The sequence below is a fragment of the Vicia villosa genome, linkage group LG1 (genome assembly GCF_029867415.1).
Source record: "Vicia villosa cultivar HV-30 ecotype Madison, WI linkage group LG1, Vvil1.0, whole genome shotgun sequence".
Taxonomy (NCBI): Eukaryota; Viridiplantae; Streptophyta; class Magnoliopsida; order Fabales; family Fabaceae; genus Vicia; species Vicia villosa.
The window spans coordinates 7,404,695-7,425,995 of NC_081180.1; the positions used below are offsets into that span (position 1 = coordinate 7,404,695).

General features: G+C 35.9%; 1 protein-coding gene and 2 non-coding genes across 3 annotated transcripts; all 3 read right to left on the reverse strand.

Moving 5' to 3' along the window:
* Nucleotides 1-274: 274 nt before the first annotated feature.
* On the reverse strand, nucleotides 275-6,068 carry LOC131627670 (eukaryotic translation initiation factor-like). Its single transcript, XM_058898512.1, has 9 exons — nucleotides 5,654-6,068; nucleotides 4,051-4,122; nucleotides 3,530-3,640; nucleotides 3,068-3,238; nucleotides 2,877-2,974; nucleotides 2,664-2,751; nucleotides 2,187-2,537; nucleotides 1,831-2,076; nucleotides 275-1,719 (listed from the first exon to the last, which is right to left on the reverse strand). The coding sequence occupies exons 1-9, from the start codon at nucleotides 5,831-5,833 to the stop codon at nucleotides 706-708; spliced, it is 2,331 nt and encodes a 776-aa protein (XP_058754495.1). The 5' UTR covers nucleotides 5,834-6,068; the 3' UTR covers nucleotides 275-705.
* On the reverse strand, nucleotides 4,531-4,634 carry LOC131645534 (small nucleolar RNA snoR103). Its single transcript, XR_009297142.1, has one exon. It is a non-coding gene; the product is annotated as a small nucleolar RNA snoR103 (small nucleolar RNA).
* Nucleotides 5,058-5,160, reverse strand: LOC131645536 (small nucleolar RNA snoR103). Its single transcript, XR_009297144.1, has one exon. It is a non-coding gene; the product is annotated as a small nucleolar RNA snoR103 (small nucleolar RNA).
* Nucleotides 6,069-21,301: the final 15,233 nt, after the last annotated feature.

A 21,301-nucleotide genomic window follows, 5' to 3' on the forward strand; every position in this document is an offset into this window, starting at 1 on the left:
TAAACAAAAACTTAATTATTTAATAAACTATTGCTCTTCTCAAATTAGTCTATGATTACGTTAACATGATAAACATTTATTTTAGTATATAAAATCCATTAAACTAAACTAAACTAAATCAAAATTAATTTATATTTACCGTTTCATTCAAAAGCACATGATAGTGATAATCAACATTTCTCCAATTATAATTAGGATTTAGGAAGGAGCCATTGCTCCTATATAATAATTTATTTATCACAAATTAGATATCACCCACAGGAAATCTATATCATAACAGAAATAACAATAATGGCATTTATGAACTAACAATAAGTTCAACAATTTACTCTGTCAAGAAAAACAGAAGAAAAATGGCAACTAATAATGAAATACAAAAACATTTAGACCCCCTAAGGAATGGGCCACTATGTTGAAGAAGCTTGCTTGGCTTATGAATTAGCCAACTGAAAAACAAAATCCTTAGCTTTATGGTTTTAACTTTTCCCTCAATAAACAACTCTAGACAACAAAACAAAAATTATACAACTCAAGAAAATACTGACCCTGGAAGCTCCACTTAAATATCATTCTGTAATAGAGATTGCTCTATAACTCAGTATGAGCATAAAAGTAAAAGTAACTTCAAAGTAATTAAACATGACAGAGAGACATTCATCCATTCATCCAGATATAAGTATTCTCGTGCATGCGAAATCTTTCGACTCACTGGAGCAGAGCTTGGCATGCCTCAATATCAGATGCTTGTGCATCCAACACAGCTTGCCCAGATGAAGAGCTAATTACCTCGAGTGTGGCTTTGAATATTGCTTTCTGGAAGTAGTCATCACTCACCTTATTAAGGATTTCCCTAACCACCTTAAAGTCCAAACCACCAGCCAAAACTAGTTTCCCTATTATCTCGCCAAAGTTGCTTGGTGCTTTTGGTAAATCTATGCCAATATCATCAAGTAATGAAGCAAATAATAAACAACCAGTACCTATGTCTCTAGCAGAGAGAATCTTCTTCAAAAACAGATGCTCAATAAGCTTAGCAACAGGCTCAACACATGGCGGGCTTTTATCTAGCCCAAGGGAAATGGCTTCCTTGACGAACTCTGGGTAATAAGTCGGAGCTTTTAATTCCTCCACGCACTGCAATGCCTCATCCAAAAGTCGAACATTGAAATACTCTTGCAGAAGAGAGACGGTTTTGCGTTGAAGGTCATCAATATTCAATTTTGCAGCTGGGGCCTGGGGCTTCTCAGGAGATGCAGCAGAAACAGATTTAACAGGTGAAGGGATTTGAGGCGTAGGCTCTAAAGCTGAAGCAAAGCTTGTTGGACGACCTCCATGAACCAGTGCACTATTTTTCCCACTTACAAGACCACTGCTACCTTGAGGCAGTAACTTTGAGTTTAGGGCAGGGGATGGCTTGGAAAGGAAAGGAGACTGGCCACGTCCTCCAGTTTGCGACATGTCTCCTCTTGGCATAGATCTAGTCCTAGGCACCTCCCAGTTATCATTATCAATACCAGGCATCCCAGGCATCTTCCTCACACCCGGCATACCAGGCATTAAACCTCCTGTACCAGGTCGTGCAATGGGAAAGCCTCCAGCGCTGGTATTTCCTTGAATACCAGAAACACGGGTGTTTCTCATATTAGCAGTGGCACCTGGACGCAACCCAAGATTCTTTTCGGCTTCTGAATGGATTTCAGATATGGTTTTGGCCTTTGCCTACATATAGATAGAGTAAAACATTAGTACTTGATATATAAAAAACAAGTCAATTCAACATTTGAATTGGAACATAATGTATCAACAGAATAATAAATTTTGTAAGTTTACCTCTTCCCGTCTTGGGATCCAGTTACTAGCACGCAAATCTATAACATCGCGCACCATGAATCTCATCCTTGGTACAAGTTGGGGATTGGTGCTCAATTCTTTCAATCGGCCAAAATACATATCATTTATACGTCGTGATTTTGGGCTTTCATCAAGCTGCTTGCCAATAGTGTTGAAAAAATGACATATGGCTTCAACATTTTCCTCAGCTGGACAGACCTTGCTGTCAGAAGCTCCTAAAAGCTCCTGTTCATAAACATCATTCAGTTATCCAGGCAAATTAACCAGGCACGTGAGTACATACACTCAAACCAATAATTACAAAAAAAGAGACAAGTCATGAGTCTTGATATAACCTGAACAATGTGGTGGACAATCTTTTCAGGAACCATTTTTTGCTTCAGCAGCTCTCCAATTAAACGGATGTTTCCAAGGGTACGGATCTTGACAACCCTTTCCTTGTCACGTCGCTCCGACTCCTGCTCAGGAGAAGTCATCTGAGCCAATTCTTCCCTCAATTTACCAGCGCCTTCAAAAGCTTCCTGACAGTTATTCAAGAGTACTCTTTTAAAGGTTATTTCTTTACCATCAGGTTCTTCAGATGGGAATGGGGGCAGCTTTTCATTAAGATCGGAACACAGTTGCGCATACATGGGGCAGAATGTTGGTTCAAGCACTGCCTTGTCAAATATCAGCGAAATAACTCCCTGCAATTGCAAAGAAAAACTTCATCAAATATCAGTGTAATAACTCCGTGTAATTACAAAGAAAAACAGTTGAGAACACAACTAACAGGGATACAAAGAGAAATATATTTCCAAAAAATATAGAACCTTCAATATATCAGCTGATGTAATTCCAGAATCGATCAACTGACCCTTCAAAAGATCAAATTTTTCTGGAGTCAACTTATTCAGTATACTGCATTAAAGTAGTTAACAGCATTTAGAATAGTGATAACAGGAATGGAAGTTAGGATTCAGGAAAAACAAAGTCAGACATTAATTTATATCAAACTCTAAAAAAGATGAAGAATTAAAAATTACCCTTTAACTGTTTTTAAGACACGGTCCTTGTCAGAGAGACTTCCCCTTCTAAAAGACCATGGTACCTCAGCCTTTACTAGAGTAGGAGCAGGTCCTCCCTGAAATAATTAATAATACAAGAATAAAATAATGAGGTCATAAAACATATAAAACAAAAATAGATAACATGAAGTTTTGCCAATGTTTATTACCCCTTGGCTAGAACGTGGGTACTGAGAATTTGGTTGACTAGTGCCAAACTCTCTATTCTCCTTGATATTATCCCAAGACCTCTCATCTGCGTTAACCGGAAGTTGCGCAGATCGGCCACGCCAATCACGATTATCTGGTTCAGCATATCGAGTTTGAGTTTGAGTTGGAGCCTGCAGAAGAAAATATAAAATTAATACACGAATTAAAACTAAACATTTTGATAGACATGAATAAATTTATAAAAATGCCAATGTATCATTGCATGCGTCAAAAGACTGAAATAGTGGAATATCATTCAAACACAACAATTCTTCATTCATGGTTGTGATAAGACCCTGCAAGATACTACTAATAGTATGTTCACTTCAAGATAAATCAATCATATATTACCCAAGAGGTTGAAAAAAAATTTAGGCCTTAGAAAGCTAACAGAATAAATAGAGGACAGAAAAGACACTTACATTGCTTTCGACACGACCCCAACTTTGATCTTCACCAAAAAGTTCAGCATCGATTTCATGTCTGAGCTTTAAAATATCTTCAGGGATCTCCTCAGGGGTCTCCTCAACAGTCTATGAGTAAAAGAAATATTAGTCATAAGATACATAGATTTAATATTAGTTCACTAGAGAAAAGAGGTCCAAAAATGACCCAAAGGAATACAGAATATTTATCCAAAGACTTAGAGAACAGCCCGGTTTGCCTTCTAATGAAGCATAAGCTTTCACAAAATACATGGATTTAACATTAGTTCACTAGAGGAAAGAGGTCCAAAAATGACCCAAAAGTATAAAGAATATTTATCCAGAGACTTGGATAACAGCCCGGTTTGCCTTCTAATGAAGCATAAGCTTCCATGAAAAAAGTCGGAATATTATAGAAAGGATTGCAAATAGATAGCATGTGAACAAAAAACTCAAAAGGAAAACTATTACTAATTTGAAAAAGGAAACAACTAGCCGCAGGGGCAAATTATCAATACCTTCTTAATATGCAAGAGCTCTTCTCTGGAATATCGCACCCGCTCATGGCCATCAAACTGTGAATCTCCAATCTATAATGCAAGAAGTAGTTAGATACAAATCACATAATATAGTTTATAGGCAATCAAGAACCATCGAAGCATACAACCCAGAGAAAAAAAATGAGTTAAAATAAAAAATAACACAGAAATTATATGCACTAACATCACAGTGTAAATAGCTATCAAGTTCAATTGTCATCGGTAACATTTAAAAAAGCATTGCCTTCAGAACAAAGTAGAAATATATTGAAACCTACAGCAACTATGAAAATCAAGTTCATTCAAGGATGAAACACAAATACACCAAGTGGTAATCAATATGAAATATAGATGATTGGTCCATAGATAAAAACATAAATATAAACCATAATACAAAGGAAATTATCAGATTCTATGCAACATAGTTGCCACAATCGACCAGAATTCTGGAACTAATTTTAATGTATGTGGGATCTTCATGGGTATTTTGAGACTCCGTCAAACCCACCTAAAGCCAACACATTGCTTTCTGTCCATATTTACAGCAAGTACACATCTTAAGTGTCCCACCAAGAATTAGGACATTACAATCAAACCTGACATTTGTTATATGGATCTTAACTTAAATCCCCAGCTGCTAAACCGAAAACAAAGAACAGCAAACAAAACATACAAGTCTTTTTTAAGTATATGAAAAGTTAGAAAATAAATCAGTTAAATTCCAAAATACGCAATCAACACGTCCAAACACATTCAAAATCACAGATTTGTACAAAACTAAACTACATAATAAAACCACAGTGCACCGACACGTAAAGACAAATCGTTCGTCGACTTAAAAATATTACACCTCAACTTAAATATAAAACTTACAAAAGGAAAAACAGAATGACTCTTGATATTAATCAAGTTGAATTAATTCAAACACAATAAAGTAATAAACGCGGGAGAGGGTTCCGCAACGACCAAAATTTTAAAATTAAGTTCAATGTATGTGGGATCTTTATGGTAATTTGAAACTTAGTCAAACCCACCTAAAGCCCACGAATTGCTCTCTGTCCATATTTACGGCAAGCACACACACTTAAGTGTCCCACCAAGAATTAGGACATTAAAATCAAGCCTAACCTCTGTCTTAACTTAAATCCCTAGATGTTAAACAGAAAACAAAGAGGACAGTAAACATAACACAAGTCTTCAAAGTACATGCCAGTTACCTCTTCTAACGAGTTACCTACATGCTTATACAATATAGCTAGATTCCAAAACACACAATCATCAAACTCAAAGCATTCAAATCTATCGATTTAGACAAAAGAAAACCACATGATAAAAAGCCAGTGCTATTAAACACCAACACCAAAACTCACAAAAGCAAATTTAAACAACAAAAAAACAGCAACAGATTGAATCTTAATATTAATACTTGATCTAAAATAATAAAAACATAAACTTTAAAGCATTTGTGAATAAAACCCTTCTCATAAACAACCTAAAAACAACATAAAGTAAATAAATTAAATTAAAAAAATCATAAATTTAATAGAAAAAAATCAGATCCAATAGAAAGGGGGGTTTATACCTTGAATGCAAAATGAGATTGAGCGGCACCATGTTGACGAAGAAGATCAGACGAAAAGGAACCAAAAGCCGGGGAAACCGATGAGTTGGAAGAGGACGATTCAAATCTAGGCGCGAGAAGCCTGTTTCCTCGACCACCACCAGGTCTCAAGCTTAGAACAGTTTGATCACCTTGCTGCATACCTTGTGTGAGATCGATCTGGCGTTTTACAGAGATTGCTAACAAAAAAACAAACTTCACCGGCAACGGAGGTGCGGCGGCGGCGATTGAAAAAGGATAGGATAAATGGAAGAGATTGGATTGTGAAGATGAGAGAGAGGCTAGGTATTGGATATTTCTCTCTCTTCTGCGGAGTGAGAAGAAGAGAGAACTGCGTGCGGTACAACGGAGGGGTCACAAAAAACCCTTATTACTGATTTGTGCGTTGCGTTCGAATTAAATAATATTATATTTTTTCACGAAATTAGGTTAAGGTTCAACTGAGTTTTTATATATCTATCTAGGGGGTAACAAACAACTTCACTATCCAACACAATAAGATTTTATTTTATTTTGTGAAGATTTTATTTTATTTTGTTTTTACTTAACAAATAAGATTTGATATTATATCGAAAATTTATCTTGTAACCGCATCAAATAAAATATTTATTTAAGTCAAAAAGCAAAAAATTTAAAAGTTTATTTTATCTTTATATAAAAGAAAATTTTAAAAACAAATCTCAAATTTATTAATCTTTAAAATTTTAAAAGTTTATTTAAATTTAAGATTAGTTTTGTAATTATATTTAATTTGTAGAAAGTATATCAAAATAGTTTCTCTAAAAATAAAAGTTATTTAAAAAATCATCATATATTTTTATATGTAAGTAAATCTTAATAGATTTTGAATATATTTATGAAAAGGTAAATTTTGTAACATTAAGCGAAGATAACTTACTTGTTATTTTTTAAAGAACAAGAAGATAACTGTTTTTTCTTTGCAAAATAGTTCAGTAAAATATATTTATTGGAAAAAAAATTATAAATCAGCAATTTCATTAATCTTAGCAAATTTTTGTACAAGCGAGGCTAAATTAGGCCAAATAACAAGTTATAGTTATAAAGTGTTATAACAATGTTTATTAGCTAGACTATTTTGGTATTGTCTATGTTTCTTATTCTCTTTTTAACATTCTCTATCCCTTTTCGAACCTCGACAACTTGTGATTCCAAAGCACGTCTTTCCTTATTTTCCAGATATTGTAGATCGTTGCTACAACTGCAACAGAGAACATTTGACTCTTAAAGGAACTAGCCTTTCTCGTTTCCCCTTTCAATCCATCTAGTGATATCCTGTAAGTTAGCAGCCTCCATATTTCATCGCATCCAGCTCTTTATACTACTCCAGCATATATCATTATACGCACAATGGAAGAATAAGTGTTGGCTAGTTTCTTCCTGCATATCACACATAAGGCAATTTTCATTGTCCATAATTCTCATTTGTTTCAATCTGCTTCTTGTCTTCAATCTGCTTCTTGTCTTCAGTTTGTCCTGGACTGCCATCCAGGCAATGAAGCTGTGTTTGTTCAGATTCTTAGCAGCCTATATGGTCTTGACCCACTATTTCGTGTCAAGCTCCTCTTCTATGAGTTTATTTATCTTCTTGATTTTCTAAGTATTTCTTGCAAAATCCTGCATGTCAACTTTGTTTTTTATCATCTATTTCACTTCAACAATATGTTTCCAATACTAGCTTCCTTATTGTGGGATATCATACTCCCACCAATCTTTCTCCTTGAGATAAACATGGTGGATCCATCTGACCCACATGTTCACCTTCTTACTAGCCACGTTCCATACATGTTTTCCAATGGTTGCAGTTTTCCAACTTAAGTTGTTCTTAAAACCTAAACCCCTAGCATATTTAGGTTTACATATCTTATCCCACACAATATTTTCAAGAGTACAGACAGAAGTTTCACGTGTCCACGAGTAAGCTCTGCATGCTGCATTTATCTCTTGGATCACCTTTTTTGGGATAATGATGATTTGACTCTATCACAAATATGTAGTAAGCAGAACTGCATTTATCAGAACAAATCTAACTGCAAAAGATAAGGTTCTTGAACTATATGTTACGATTCTTCCAGTCATATCGTCCACAAGAATTTGGCAATATTTTGTAGATATCCTCTTGGAATTAATTGTCATCCTTAGGTAGGTGAAAGAAATGTTCATTCTCTTGAAACCAAAAGCTTCAGAGATTCTCAGAATATCATAATCCTTCATGCCGCAACTATGTATTTTAATTTTCCCCTTGTTTGGATAAATGTCCTTGACAAAAGCCCCATGTCATGCAACATAGTGTAAGTGGATAAATAGTCCTTATGACTGAATAACAGAACATCATCTGCAAAACTGAGGGGATTCAGTTTTAGAGCCTCATAGTTTTCATGGAATCTCAACTTTTCTCTCTCTCTAATCTTTTCCATGACATGGGACAAATACTCCATACCAAGCACAAAAAATAAAGGAGACATCAGATCTCATTGCCTCGGGCCTTTGTTGCAGTTGAAGTAACCGTGCATTGAACCATTCATCATCAAGGAGAACTTGAGAGTCCTTAGACATTTCATGTCCAGGTCCGTGAGCTGTTTGTGAAATTTAAGCCCTTCAAGCATTTCCTCAATGAAGTCCCACTCAAGTGTATCATAAGCTTTTCTTATTTCCAGTTTAATCATTCAGTTTGCTGTCATTTTTCCTCCTATAATATTTCACCAAATCTTGACAAATCATAATATTATGGGCTATAAATTTCCCTTTCACAAATCCTCCTTGATTCTGTGAAATGAGCTCAGGCAGAATATTCTTCAGTTTATTGCATATGATCTTTGTGGCCACCTTATATAAAACATTGCAACAAGCAATCGGTCTATAATCACTGACAGTTGTGGGGCACTTAGTTTTAGGTATGAGAGTAAGAGTTATGACATTTATCTCCTTGAGAATAATTCCACTATTAAGTAAAGGATTGATAGCACTATTGACCTCTCCTCCAACAATCTCCTAGTTATCTTGTAGGAAATAGCTACTGTAGCCATCAAGACCAAGGACTTTCTTCCCATGGATGCTGAACACAGCCTATTTCACCTCTTAAGCATGGTATGGTCTTAAAAGATATTCTTTTTTATCTTGAGTTACTTTATTCCCATGTTTAAGCACATTCCTTTTAACCTTCATGTGTTGCTCATGTAGTCTCCTAACAAGCTTTTGTAAAAGGAGATAAATTCATGAACTACCTCGTTGGGATTATTGAGCCATTCCCATTTGGTGTTGGTTATGGAGCTGATACTATTTTGATTATTCCTCTGCCCGATGCTAGCATGAAAGAGGGTTGAGTTGGCATCTCCATCTTTTATCCAATCCTGTATTGTTTTTGTGAGAGGAACTCATTGTAAGCTTTTTTAGTAGTCATGGACCTGCTTCTAGCTTTGCATTCTTCCTCAATGAGAGCATGGTTGAGAGGATCCTTCTTTAAAACTTCTTGCCAATCTTCCAAGCTCTTCTTTTTAATCGAAAATTAAAAAGGATATTTTATTGAAGATGTTACTTGTAAAATGTGTGGTACTTAGGTTTCTTTTTTTCTCAATAAAGTTTTAAAAAATCGAGATATGCAGAACCATAAAGGAGAAGATGAATTTTGCTGCCCGTTGGTTTTTAGAGATTGAATGTAATTATTTACTTAGATTGTATGTATGTTTATAAGATACCTAATATTTTTAAGTACAAAACTATTTATATAAAAATTTTTAGGGAGAATATTAGATTTATTGACGAAAAGATGGATTAAATATATTTTTGTGGCAATGAAGAGAAATTTGACAATATGTGTGTAAATGATAAATTTTACATGACGATGTTTGTTATGATGGAAATCAAAGAGAGGGTGATAACGAGTTTTCCATAAAATAAAATTTATTATTATTGGACATTGATATATTAGAACTTGTATTTTACGTCTCCAAACTCAAAGGTTGATTGGACTTTAGTGTATATCATGTTAGGTAGATTAACATGTATCAATTATGATGGATTTTTTCCCTTACACCTTCAATGATAAATGAACTAATAAAGGTTGACATTAATACACTATAAATTGAAAGAGAGTATTTCACAAAGAAAATATATAAATAAGTCTTATTATGGAAAAATATTTGAATAAATGAAAATTAGTATGATGTGGATTATGAACGATTATATATGATTTATTAAAATATATATTAAGTATGAGTGTAATCTATGTGTGATAATTAAGTTGTATAAAAAAAATGACCATTGCCCAAAAAAAAAAACATTCTTTCTTTTATTAGGTGTTGGAGTTAATGATGAAGGGAGATACATAAGAAATACCATAAAATCTTTGAATGAATAAACATTAAAGATCCCAAAAATCATAATTATTGTCCCTTTATTAACTTCAAAAAATGAAACAAAGAATATTATGTTAAAAAAAGATAGTAATATCTTTAATTTAACAAATTTAAGTATTCAACGAGATAGATAAAGAATATGAATAAAGGAATCCATACAAAAGAAGAAATTATTCATGTATAGGTGGTTTCAATTTGTTAAGAGTTAAATATACGATTCCCCTGGGAGTGAGGAATCTGCATAGGTGACGTCCAGTTGGATTTTTTCGTTTATTTTTTATTTATATTTTAATTTTTTTTATTTTGTTTTCTTATATTATTTAGTAAGAATTATTATTTTTACGTTTTCTTTTTTTTAATTTTTTATTTCATTTTCTTCTTTTATTTATTAAGAATTAATAAAATATTAAAGTTTGGCTTAGTTTATTTTCAATTGATTAATTCCTATGTGTGATTGGTATATAAACAGTATTGCATTTGTAACACCAATCAATGTGGAACTCTATTGGCTAAATTGTACTATCCCACCATTCAATTCAAACCTTGCAAACTAGTCCAATCTTCATTCACTTCCTGCACATAAATGACAACAAACGAGCTTTCTCTTTCACTCCATGCATGTTTATGGTGTTTCTACTAATAACTTTATTCTCAAAATTGTACAAATGGTTTTAAGAAACCTCCACTTGCCAATCATGATGATACTACAATAGCTTAGAAATTGCAAACATGTGAATTTGGGTTAGAGTTTTCTTATTGTATGTAACTCCTTTGATATTCATATTCTTCTTCTAGCAGGTTCATTGAACATCATTAAAAAATGCTCATTCATTTTGATTCTGATTATGATTCTTCTCTTGTTAGGTAAATTAGAACCCTTTCATTTTCATATAGTAACACCAGTTGATTTGATTGAACAAAATTAAAGTTTTGATCTTTGAAACAATGGAGAGAGAGAGAGAGAGAGAGAGAGAGAGAGAGAGAGAGAGAGAGAGAGAAGCTAAACCCATTGTTATTATTTCCAAATAGACCTAAACCCCTTCACGTTTTCATGGCCCTTGTGTTTCTTTATTTGTTCTTCACAATGTTTGAATTCAAAACCTTTGAGTTTGTTTCAGTTTCTTCAGTTTTTGAGAATGAACACCAAAACACCCATCATAGAAAAGCTTTAAACTTAACCATAAACTACACTAACTTCAGTATTAACATTCTCGCAATATATATAAAAGTTTGAAAAACTTCAATTTTTATGTTTAGCTAATGTGTGTAGGAAATGTTATTAAAGTATATAATCATATGGCTTTGGCGTTGCTAGGAGTTTTAGAGTTTGAGGATGGTGACTATAGGAGATGAGATGAAAATTATTAGTGCTATAGATTTTTATTCAGTGTTTGAGTCAAGTTCAATTCAAGTTTGGTTTGGTGCAGGAATGATGAAAGGAGTATTACACTGTATGCTACATATAGTCCCACATCGAATATGTCTTAACAAATATAACAGTTTATATACTACTTTAACATAATAATTTACAAGATTTTCAATTATTGGGCTTTGTGTAAACATGTTGGACTTAAGTCTTTAAAATAAAATAATGTTTTAATAATTAAATTATAAAAAGATAAAAAATAAAAGTAAAAAACGTTAAAAATTAATATAAAAAGTAAAAAATATATCATATATAAAAAAAATTAAATAAAAATTAAGAAAATATTAAATTATTACGTGACATTGAATTTAATCCAGTCAGCAAGTCAAACAATGTCAACTAAAAAGATTTTACTGGCCAATCAGCCAAATAGTGCAACATGGTGACTGGAAAAGGAATCTTTGTTTTATAAGGGGGAATCTTAAAAAAAATAATAGGAGGGAAAGCCAAAACTCGCCCTAATGGCAGGGGTAACATATATTTATCCCATTTGTTAATAATGATTATCGTGATCCTTTTAGACACCAAATATATGAATCGAGAATCACGATTTTGTCCGACTCAATAGCATTATTAGAATCAATGGTCTAAAAAGTAAGAAATGACTTATTTTATCTTCTTCAAACCAAATATAATTGACCTAACAAATTAATATAATTGATTATACAAAATTGTACAATCTATAAATATAAAATTAAAAATGGTTTTTAAGCTTTTTGGCATGGTCCTCGTACCCATTTTGTTTCAAATTTGATATGCATAATTAGTATTCTTCTAAAAAAACTAGAATCAATACTTTATTCAAGTTAATCTCTACCACGTGACTGTTTTTCTTACCACTATTTATCTCATTGTTAATTATGTGTTAATCAATATTATGTGGCACGTCTCCTACATTGACACTTCCCTGCACAAGTATTTTCCTTTTTCTTAGCAAATGAGATGCTCGAGAATATGTGACACCCTGTGTATATTAGAATAAAAAGGAAAAGGTACGAAAAAAAATAGGGCATAAAATTTGACATTGTGTAACTAAAAAACAACTTTAATGGATAATACCTAACAACCCGGATGAGTAAATCAAAATAATCCTAAAAGGTAAAGAAGCCACAAGTCTAAATCCAAACAAACACCAACACACCATTTGCAATTGTTTCTAGCCACATTGTTTGAATTCAATCATGAAGAATTTATACGAATTTTAACATAGCATAGTTAGCAACCCTAGATAAACTCGAAACTCACTCCACTTCAAGAATTAGAATCACCACCTAACTAACCATAAATCCACAAACCCCATAAGGACAGATCTTAAACTTTAAAACTTGAAAATTTCAACAGATATAAAATCAAAGGAAGAAATATCAACAAAAAATTGAAGCAGCGAGCACATAGATTGACAATTGAAGAACTTGGTGATGAACGAATTGAGATCAAAACTCCGTTAAAAAAATAATTGATGAGTTTAAGCCCAATCACGATAATTAATTGGTTGAGTGGTGATGTTGTCGGTCATGAGGGCTTGACACACCATCATCACTTAAGCTACATCTTAGAAGGGTGATTTGGATTGACAAGGGATAATGTGTAAAAAAAATAGATGACGTGTCTCTTGTAAGAGAGAATTAACATAGCAGTATTTTTAATTTGTTGATTTTGACCTTCAAATAAAAACAAAATTCATATTAGCAGTGGTTTCAACTTTAGTAGTTTAGTTACATCATCCTTTAATATCACATATATTTAATGACAACACAAATTTAAGATTTGTGTCATATATTAATATTCGTTTTCGATAAATTCTCCCTAATAAAAAGATCTTACTAACAATATTCTAGTTTATTCTTGATGATTTGACATGGCGTTAGCAAGTCGTATGCAACACGAGGTGTTTATATTGTACAATATATGACACTCCAAATATTTTTAAAATGTCCACCTTACTAAAAATGGAATAAGATATCGACATGACATAAAAGCATTTAATACTATAAGGAAGATTAATGCACGGTTGCAAGAGGCGAATCATTATATATTTTTTAAATTAGACTATTGTTGTCTTATTGTGTCATTTGTCATACCTTAAATGACCTAATAACACATTCAATTTAACCCAATCATTAAACATAAATTGAGATCTTCAAAGAAGAAAAATACCCAACAAACATTAAAATTCACAATAATATGATAACAATTAAAACATTTTAGATGAGCAACTTAAAATTCCAAACTCTATAGTAGTGCCTTCAACTTCAAAATATTAAAAATTAAGCAATATTAAAAGAAAAAACCAGAGGATTTTTTTCTTAATTGTAGATATGAATTATCTTCTACACAAATATTACATGGACAAGTTCTTAATAACATTAGTGGACATGCCAAAACATATATATATATATATATATATATATGTATATATATATATATATATATGTTCTGGCCTGGGCCGAGCAGGCCCAGCTCTTCTCACTAGCCGAGCAGGCCCAAGTCATTTGGGCCCATTTACTGGATAACCGTCAAGAGTTATCCACGCGCGAAGACCACGCGTCACGCAGCGGAGGATTCGGTCAACCATCTCCGAACCCTACGCTATGCTCATCCAGAACGTGGGTCACCTGCTGACTCAGCCCTAGCACAAGGACGTTCTGGCAATTTCCTAGCACGTGGGCCTCCAATTGGATTTGGCCCAATTAGGAAACCTTGGCCCAGCGCTGGGGGCTATAAATACCCTCTTTCACCAGAGAGTCAGGTATTCTATTCTTCACTCTCAACCCTCATTCTCTGATAGCTACTAACTTAAGCATCAAAGAACCTTGCAGGTACCCCCCTCATCTTGCTCTCCAAGCCAGATTTCGCTGCCTTGACGATTCTTCTGATCAGGTACGATCAGTGGCGCCGTCTGTGGGAATCTTGCTCCCCCTTCTTTAACAAAGATCAAAGCATTACCTTTCACAATCGTCATGGCTAACAACAACAACATCCCAAACCCCGATCCCTTCCTCCTAGAACGGCTGATCGAAGATTCCACCCGCGAGGTGACAAATCGTCGTCGGCAGGAAGAACCACAACATACTCCTGCCGGATAGAGAAGGCCGAGACATGAGACCTCGCAACCTAGGAGGCAGCGCATCCAGAGCATCCAGCAGCTGCAGGGCCTCCAACAGGTTCAGAATGTCGAACAAACCCCTCCCGAGGGACACGTTCAGAACGGGGAAGACGAGCAGGCCCGAACCCACAATGGGCCTGAACATCCCCAAAATGAGAATGAGACTGACGCCAGAGACGGGCACGCTGCTTCCTCATTCACCCACACCTCCGACAGGCAGAGAGCCCGTCATGAAGAAGAGGAGGAGCCGCTCAACATCCCCGAAGATACTGACTCCATCACTGTCCGTCTGCTCAAAGAACTGCAAAAGACGAACAGTTTCCTCCGACTTCAGGACGACCGTATCCACGAGCTGGAGAGGAAGCGACGGCACCGCTCCCCTCCGCGGAGACATTACCGGTCGCGCTCATATTCCTCCTCGCGCTCACCACCGAGGAGACACCGTTGGCGTTCCCCGTCTTCTTCACGCTCTCCACCTAGAAGACATCACCGTCGGAGATCATATTCCCGCTCGCCACCAAGAAAGAGCAGGAAGAATCAGAGACCAGATGCCACTGAAGCAAGAAGCCTCTCTCCCGAGCAGGGTTATCGGGGCCCTTCCAAGGCTGTGCTGAAACCCCGCGAGCGTCCTTCTCCTCGGGACAATCGCGTCAGCCCCAACAATGACCAGGGAAGAACCCGGCGAGGCAGACATTCAACTTCACCAAGACCGAGCGACGAAGAGGACTTCCACAGCCCTTTGTCCGAGAACATCCGAAGAGCCCGCCTCCCTCGAGGGATGGAAAAACCCCCAGCGTTGGACCAATACGATGGAACCACTGACCCCGACGACCATATTCGGAGCATCGAAGCGGTCATGGACTACCACGTCGTCAAGGGCTCTATCAAGTGCCGCATCTTCCCGACCACCCTCAGGAAGGGAGCAATGACTTGGTACAGAAACCTCCGTCCCAACTCCATCCATTCCTGGACCGACCTCAAAGAACTCTTCTTGAGCCATTTCACAGCTTCCCGACGACAACCGAAATCGGAGGCCAATCTCGAGGCCGTGATACAAGGGCCCAACGAACCTCTTCGGGATTACCTCGACAGGTTCAACAAGGAGGCCGTCCAGGTACAGACAGAAGATTACATGAAGAGATACCTCTTAGAGCGAGGACTTCTCCCCGACAGTGACTTTATGAAGGCCATCAAGATTGAGAAGGTCCACTCCATGAACGCCCTCCTTCGCAAAGCTCAAGCTTTCATCGCGTTCGAGGAAGGAGAGGCTGCTGCCATTAAAGCCTCGCGAGGTAATGACGCCGCTCGCAGTTCAAACTATGAGCACTCCGGCTCGAAGCGAGGACCTGAAAAAAAGAGAGAGGACAGATCTCTCGACATCAAAGATCGCCGAGGACCATCCGGCCGCTTCAACGACTACATCCCTCTGAACACTTCACGGGAGAGGATCCTGGCCGAATGCCAAAACACTGACTTCAAGAAATCAAACATCAGGCCCCCGAAGTCGAACCCCGCAAGGCCGGGAACCGACAAGTCAAAGTACTGCAAATACCATAAAAGTCACGACCATGTGACCAAGGAATGCATCCATTTCAAGGATGCCATTGAAACACTAATCAAGGAAGGTCGCTGATAAGTGCCAAAATGTCGATGTTTTGAGTATGTAAATAGTGGCACTTATCGATACTTTTGTTAATACCGTTTGAATAATTTCCCGTTTTGTGTATAAATACGTATACTTTGTGAATAGTTGTATTTTCATATACTTTTATACCATTTGATAGTTTTTTCTTTGTTTTTATAGGTATTCATGCTTATTGGAGCCTTGAGGAATAAAGTGTCAAAGGCACGACTTCGATTTCGCAATTTTGGTGAAAGCCCGCTTAGCCACCATCAAGCAGACTTCCAAAGACTCAAAATAAGGATGACAAAAATCATCAATTTGGTTTCCATTCATTCATTTTTGGATAGAGCATTGAATAAGCTTTCCAACGCTTCGAACCGGACGCAATTCGGAGTTACGGTTCACGAGTTATGGCGAAAACAAAATCTGGTTTTTAGCAGACTCCGCTAAGCGGACTCTGTTCCGCTAAGCGGACCTGCGGATTTTCAGAATTGTTAAAAGGGGGAAAAATCACATTTTTAGGTAATGGTTTGGGTATTTTTGAGTCCCAACACCATCAACTTCATTCTTAGAGTAGAATTGGCTTAGAAAACAACTTCGGAGGTTGCATAAGGATGATCCGGGGTGGATTGAGCGTCGAACGGAGCTGACAAACCGGGAGATCTTCGGTTCATTTCTCTTATTCTTTGTGTATTTCTCTTTGGTTGGGTTTTGTTTGTATATTTACTTGAATCTTATGTATATTTACCGATTATAATGTCATGTTTAACTTGCTTTACAAATCTGTGTTGATATTATCCTGGATTTTTGCTCTATGCTGGGGATTTGGGGTGCTTTAGAGATAAACTTCTTGAATCCTTATCTAGGATGATAATCTGTTGGTTCTGAACTCTAGAGATAGATTTAGAGCTAGCATTCACTGTGGGTATCCGTACTTAATGCTTTCGTGTTTGAGCGGCGCGCGAGAGATCGCCGACGCGAGAACACGGATGTTCTCGTGACTTCGCGTTAGAGATAACCTTAGTTGTGAGATGATCTCGTTTGTGCTCCAGAGATGGACGCTTATGTGAGAGATACGTGATGACATGGATGAGTACCGTAGGTTGAGTATAACGGGTTGGTAAGTGTATGTTTGTGAAGAGTGGGTATATTTACATTCCTGATAAGTTATTTCTCTTCTAAGAATGTGTTCATTCTTTTTTTGCCTATATCTTTGTTTACTTTTTTGCTCATTCAAACCCAAGCTCGAAACCGTAGAAACTGTTGAATGGCATCTCTCCATCTCTGTGGACGATAATTCCCGGATCAATATTTCCAAATCTTTTCTGTTACTTGCCTTATGCTCGCATTCAAAAAAATGGCGCCGTTGCCGGGGATGGTTGTGGATTGCATCGCAATAATTTTCGTGGTTTTGAGCTTTGTATATAACGTATATATTGTATAGTTTCAAGTTTATATATTTACTTGTACATGTTTACTTATTTATGTTCACCATATAGTTACATGTATATGTTACATACAAGTATACTTTTGTTGGTGAATGTTGGTGAAACATGTTGATCTCGGATTAGCTCTTTATTTACAAATCTTCACTTTTCGACTTGCGTATCTAACATTCACCAACTTTTCTCTTTTTGTATAATAATACATGTATGTGTTCATACTTGTATATATGTGTTTGTTTGTGTACATATTTTTATACTTGTGTTTTCTTTTATGTTTGTGAAATTGTTGTATATATTTGTACCTGTAACGTTTGTTGAGTGGTTGGTTAGGACACTTTCTTTAGGCTTGTGCAGTGAGACGTCACCATGGCATGATTGGAGGAAGCTACTTTCCAAACACCGAAACAATAAAGGCGTCGAGCTAACGACGTAAAACAAGCGCTTGTTGGGAGGCACCCCAACGGTTGTAAATGTTGTTTATATTTCTGTTTATGAGGTATTTAGGTGAAGTGGCGAGTGATTGAAACAGCTGGTGCAATTCTAATTTTTCTGAGTTCTGATGTGCCCGCTAAGCGAGCTCAGCTCCGCTAAGTGAGCATAGCAGAATTTTGTTTTTCTGCTCTGTACCAGTGGGGTTCCCATTCCACTTGGTTCACTCATTTTTCCTACTTTCACCAAGGCTAATTAATAGTAGATACTAGTTTTATTTTTCTAATTCTTGTATTGGTTGTTTGTACTCGAATTTTGTCGGTAATTCGAAGATTTTTTAGGTGATTTTCCAAAGCTTGAGTGTTTCAACTTGCGGATGTATGGTAGGATATTGTTTTTAAAGTTGTATCATTCAAGGTACTCATTTATCGCTTTCTATAGCATGACATGTTTAGGAAACTTTTCATTTGTACAATTACCATACCATTCATTCTTTTGCATTACTTGCTTATTGATTGAATCACTTTAGTTCCGAAACCATAAATGTGAGGAAGCTTTCCATTGTTTACATATGCTGGAGGCCACAATCTTTGTTTTAACTGGATTTTATTATGCTTAATCTTTTGTTTATGTTGATTTTATGAAAGCATGAAAAGGATCAAGGCATTTTGTTTCATTTTGAGTACAACCACCAAAACAAAATAGTCAATTCACCTTGTGAGTGTGTGATCATTTGTGAACCCTTTTGAGCCTTTTTGTCAATATCCATGTTGTTTTTGCTATATGCTTATCTTTGAGTGTTTGGTTCTCATTTTTGCATGGATGATTGATTCTTTATTTTCTTGAACCCTCAACCATGATTTTTGGTATGAATTTTTACCTTGCCTTAGAAAGTAGGGAGTATTCATATGATGGTGTGGTTGAATTAAAGTTGGGGAGAGAAATGGTTGCTACTTATGTGGTTGTTTCTATGAGGTTGAAAAAAAAAGAAAAAAATGTGAGAAGGAAAGAAAAAGAAAAAGAAAGAAAAAAAAAGAGAAAAAGTTTTGAAAAACAAAAAGAAAAGAGAAGTGAATAATTGTGCTAATAAGTATTGTGATTGGTTTGAGAAACTTGTGGTTATGGAAGAAGTTTAATCGAGGTTTTGTTGTTTGAATCTTTGGTGGATTGATCACTCCCTTAGGTTTAGGCAAGTTTTTGTTTCGATTAGCCTTAGGACATATCCCTTGTTTGTTAACCAAGCCACATTACAACCATGAAAAGTCCTTGTGATTCTTGCTTTTGTATCTTCAATGTGATTTTTGGATGAATGCATAATTTAATCTTTTGTTTGCAAGATTGTTGGATGAGTGTTAAAAGTCCTTCACCTTTGTGTGTTCTTCATCCATTGATGAATTTTTGCTAGGTGTGATTCATGAGATAGCATGTATTGTGTTAGAATGTTTTGTATGCTTTTTGTGCTTAGGATTCGTTTCATTTACATGTTGTCGTTGTAGGATAGTGGTAAGTATTTACTTTGTTTATACGTTTTTGTATTGAGCCATACATTTGTTTTTGGTTTTCAAAACTTGTTGATTGACAATTCTTTGGATTATTACTTTTGATTCTTTGATTTATTTGACATTGTTTGAGGACAAACAAAGTTTCAAGTTGGGGAGAGTTTGATAAGTGCCAAAATGTCGATGTTTTGAGTATATAAATAGTTGCACTTATCGATACTTTTGTTAATACCGTTTGAATAATTTCCCGTTTTGTGTATAAATACGTATACTTTGTGAATAGTTGTATTTTCATATACTTTTATACCATTTGATAGTTTTTTATTTGTTTTTATAGGTATTCATGCTTATTGGAGCCTTGAGGAATAAAGTGTCAAAGGCACGGCTTCGATTTCGCAATTTTGGTGAAAGCCCGCTTAGCCACCATCAAGCGGACTTCCAAAGACTCAAAATTGTTAGAACAAGATTTGTTCTGATCAATTATCTTAGTTTTGATGATAACAATAATATGAATTTTGCTTAAGATAATATGGTACTCTAATCCAATGCAATTTCCTTTTCAGGAAATATATAAAGAGTACGCATAATTTAGCGCTCAGAAGCTTTGTCTCAAAGGGTTCAACATGCAACATCAGAACATGGTCTGGCAAGACATCAGAAGATGGTCGAAGCAGAATCAGAACATGGGTCTATGGAAGCATCAGAAGAACAAGAGAACAGAAGCACTGAAGTACTGATGGTATCACGCTCAGAAGCACTTCAAGGTCAGAAGATCAGAAGATGCTATGCACCAAGCTGTTTGACTCTGATGATATTCAAACGTTGTACTCACAAACATCAGATCAGAAGGAAGTACAAGTGGCAAGCTACGCTGACTGACAAAAGGAACGTTAAAAGCTACTAAAGGCTACGTCAGTAGACACAACGTGAACAAGGCTCGAGGTAGTTGACAAAAGCGTATAACATTAAATGCGATGCTGTACGGAACACGCAAAGCATTAAATGCACTCAACGGTCATCTTCTCCAAACGCCTATAAATATGAAGTTCTGATGAGAAGCAAGGTTAACGATTCTGCATCAAAACAACTCAAATCAACTTGCTTAAACTCTGTTCAAATCAAAGCTCAGAATCTTCATCTTCATCAAAGCTCACTACATTGCTGTTGTAATATATTAGTGAGATTAAGCTTAAACGTTAAGAGAAATATCACAGTTTGTGATTATCGCTTTTAAGAAGCAATTGTAATACTCTTAGAATTGATTACATTAAGTTGTAAGGAACTAGAGTGATCGTGTGGATCAGAATACTCTAGGAAGTCTTAGAGGTTATCTAAGCAGGTTGTAACTAGAGTGATCGTGTGGATCAGTAGACTCTAGAAAAGTCTTAGAGGGTATCTAAGCAGTTGTTCCTGGAGTGATCAGTGTGTGATCAGTAGGCTCTGGAAGACTTAGTTGCTGACTAAGTGGAGAACCATTGTAATCCGTGCGATTAGTGGATTAAATCCTCGGTTGAGGTAAATCATCTCTGCGGGGGTGGACTGGAGTAGTTTAGTTAACAACGAACCAGGATAAAAATAACTGTGCAATTTATTTTTATCTGTCAAGTTTTAAAGCTACACTTATTCAAACCCCCCCCCTTTCTAAGTGTTTTTCTATCCTTCAATTGGTATCAGAGCGCCGGTTCTAAGGTGCAAGCACTTAACCGT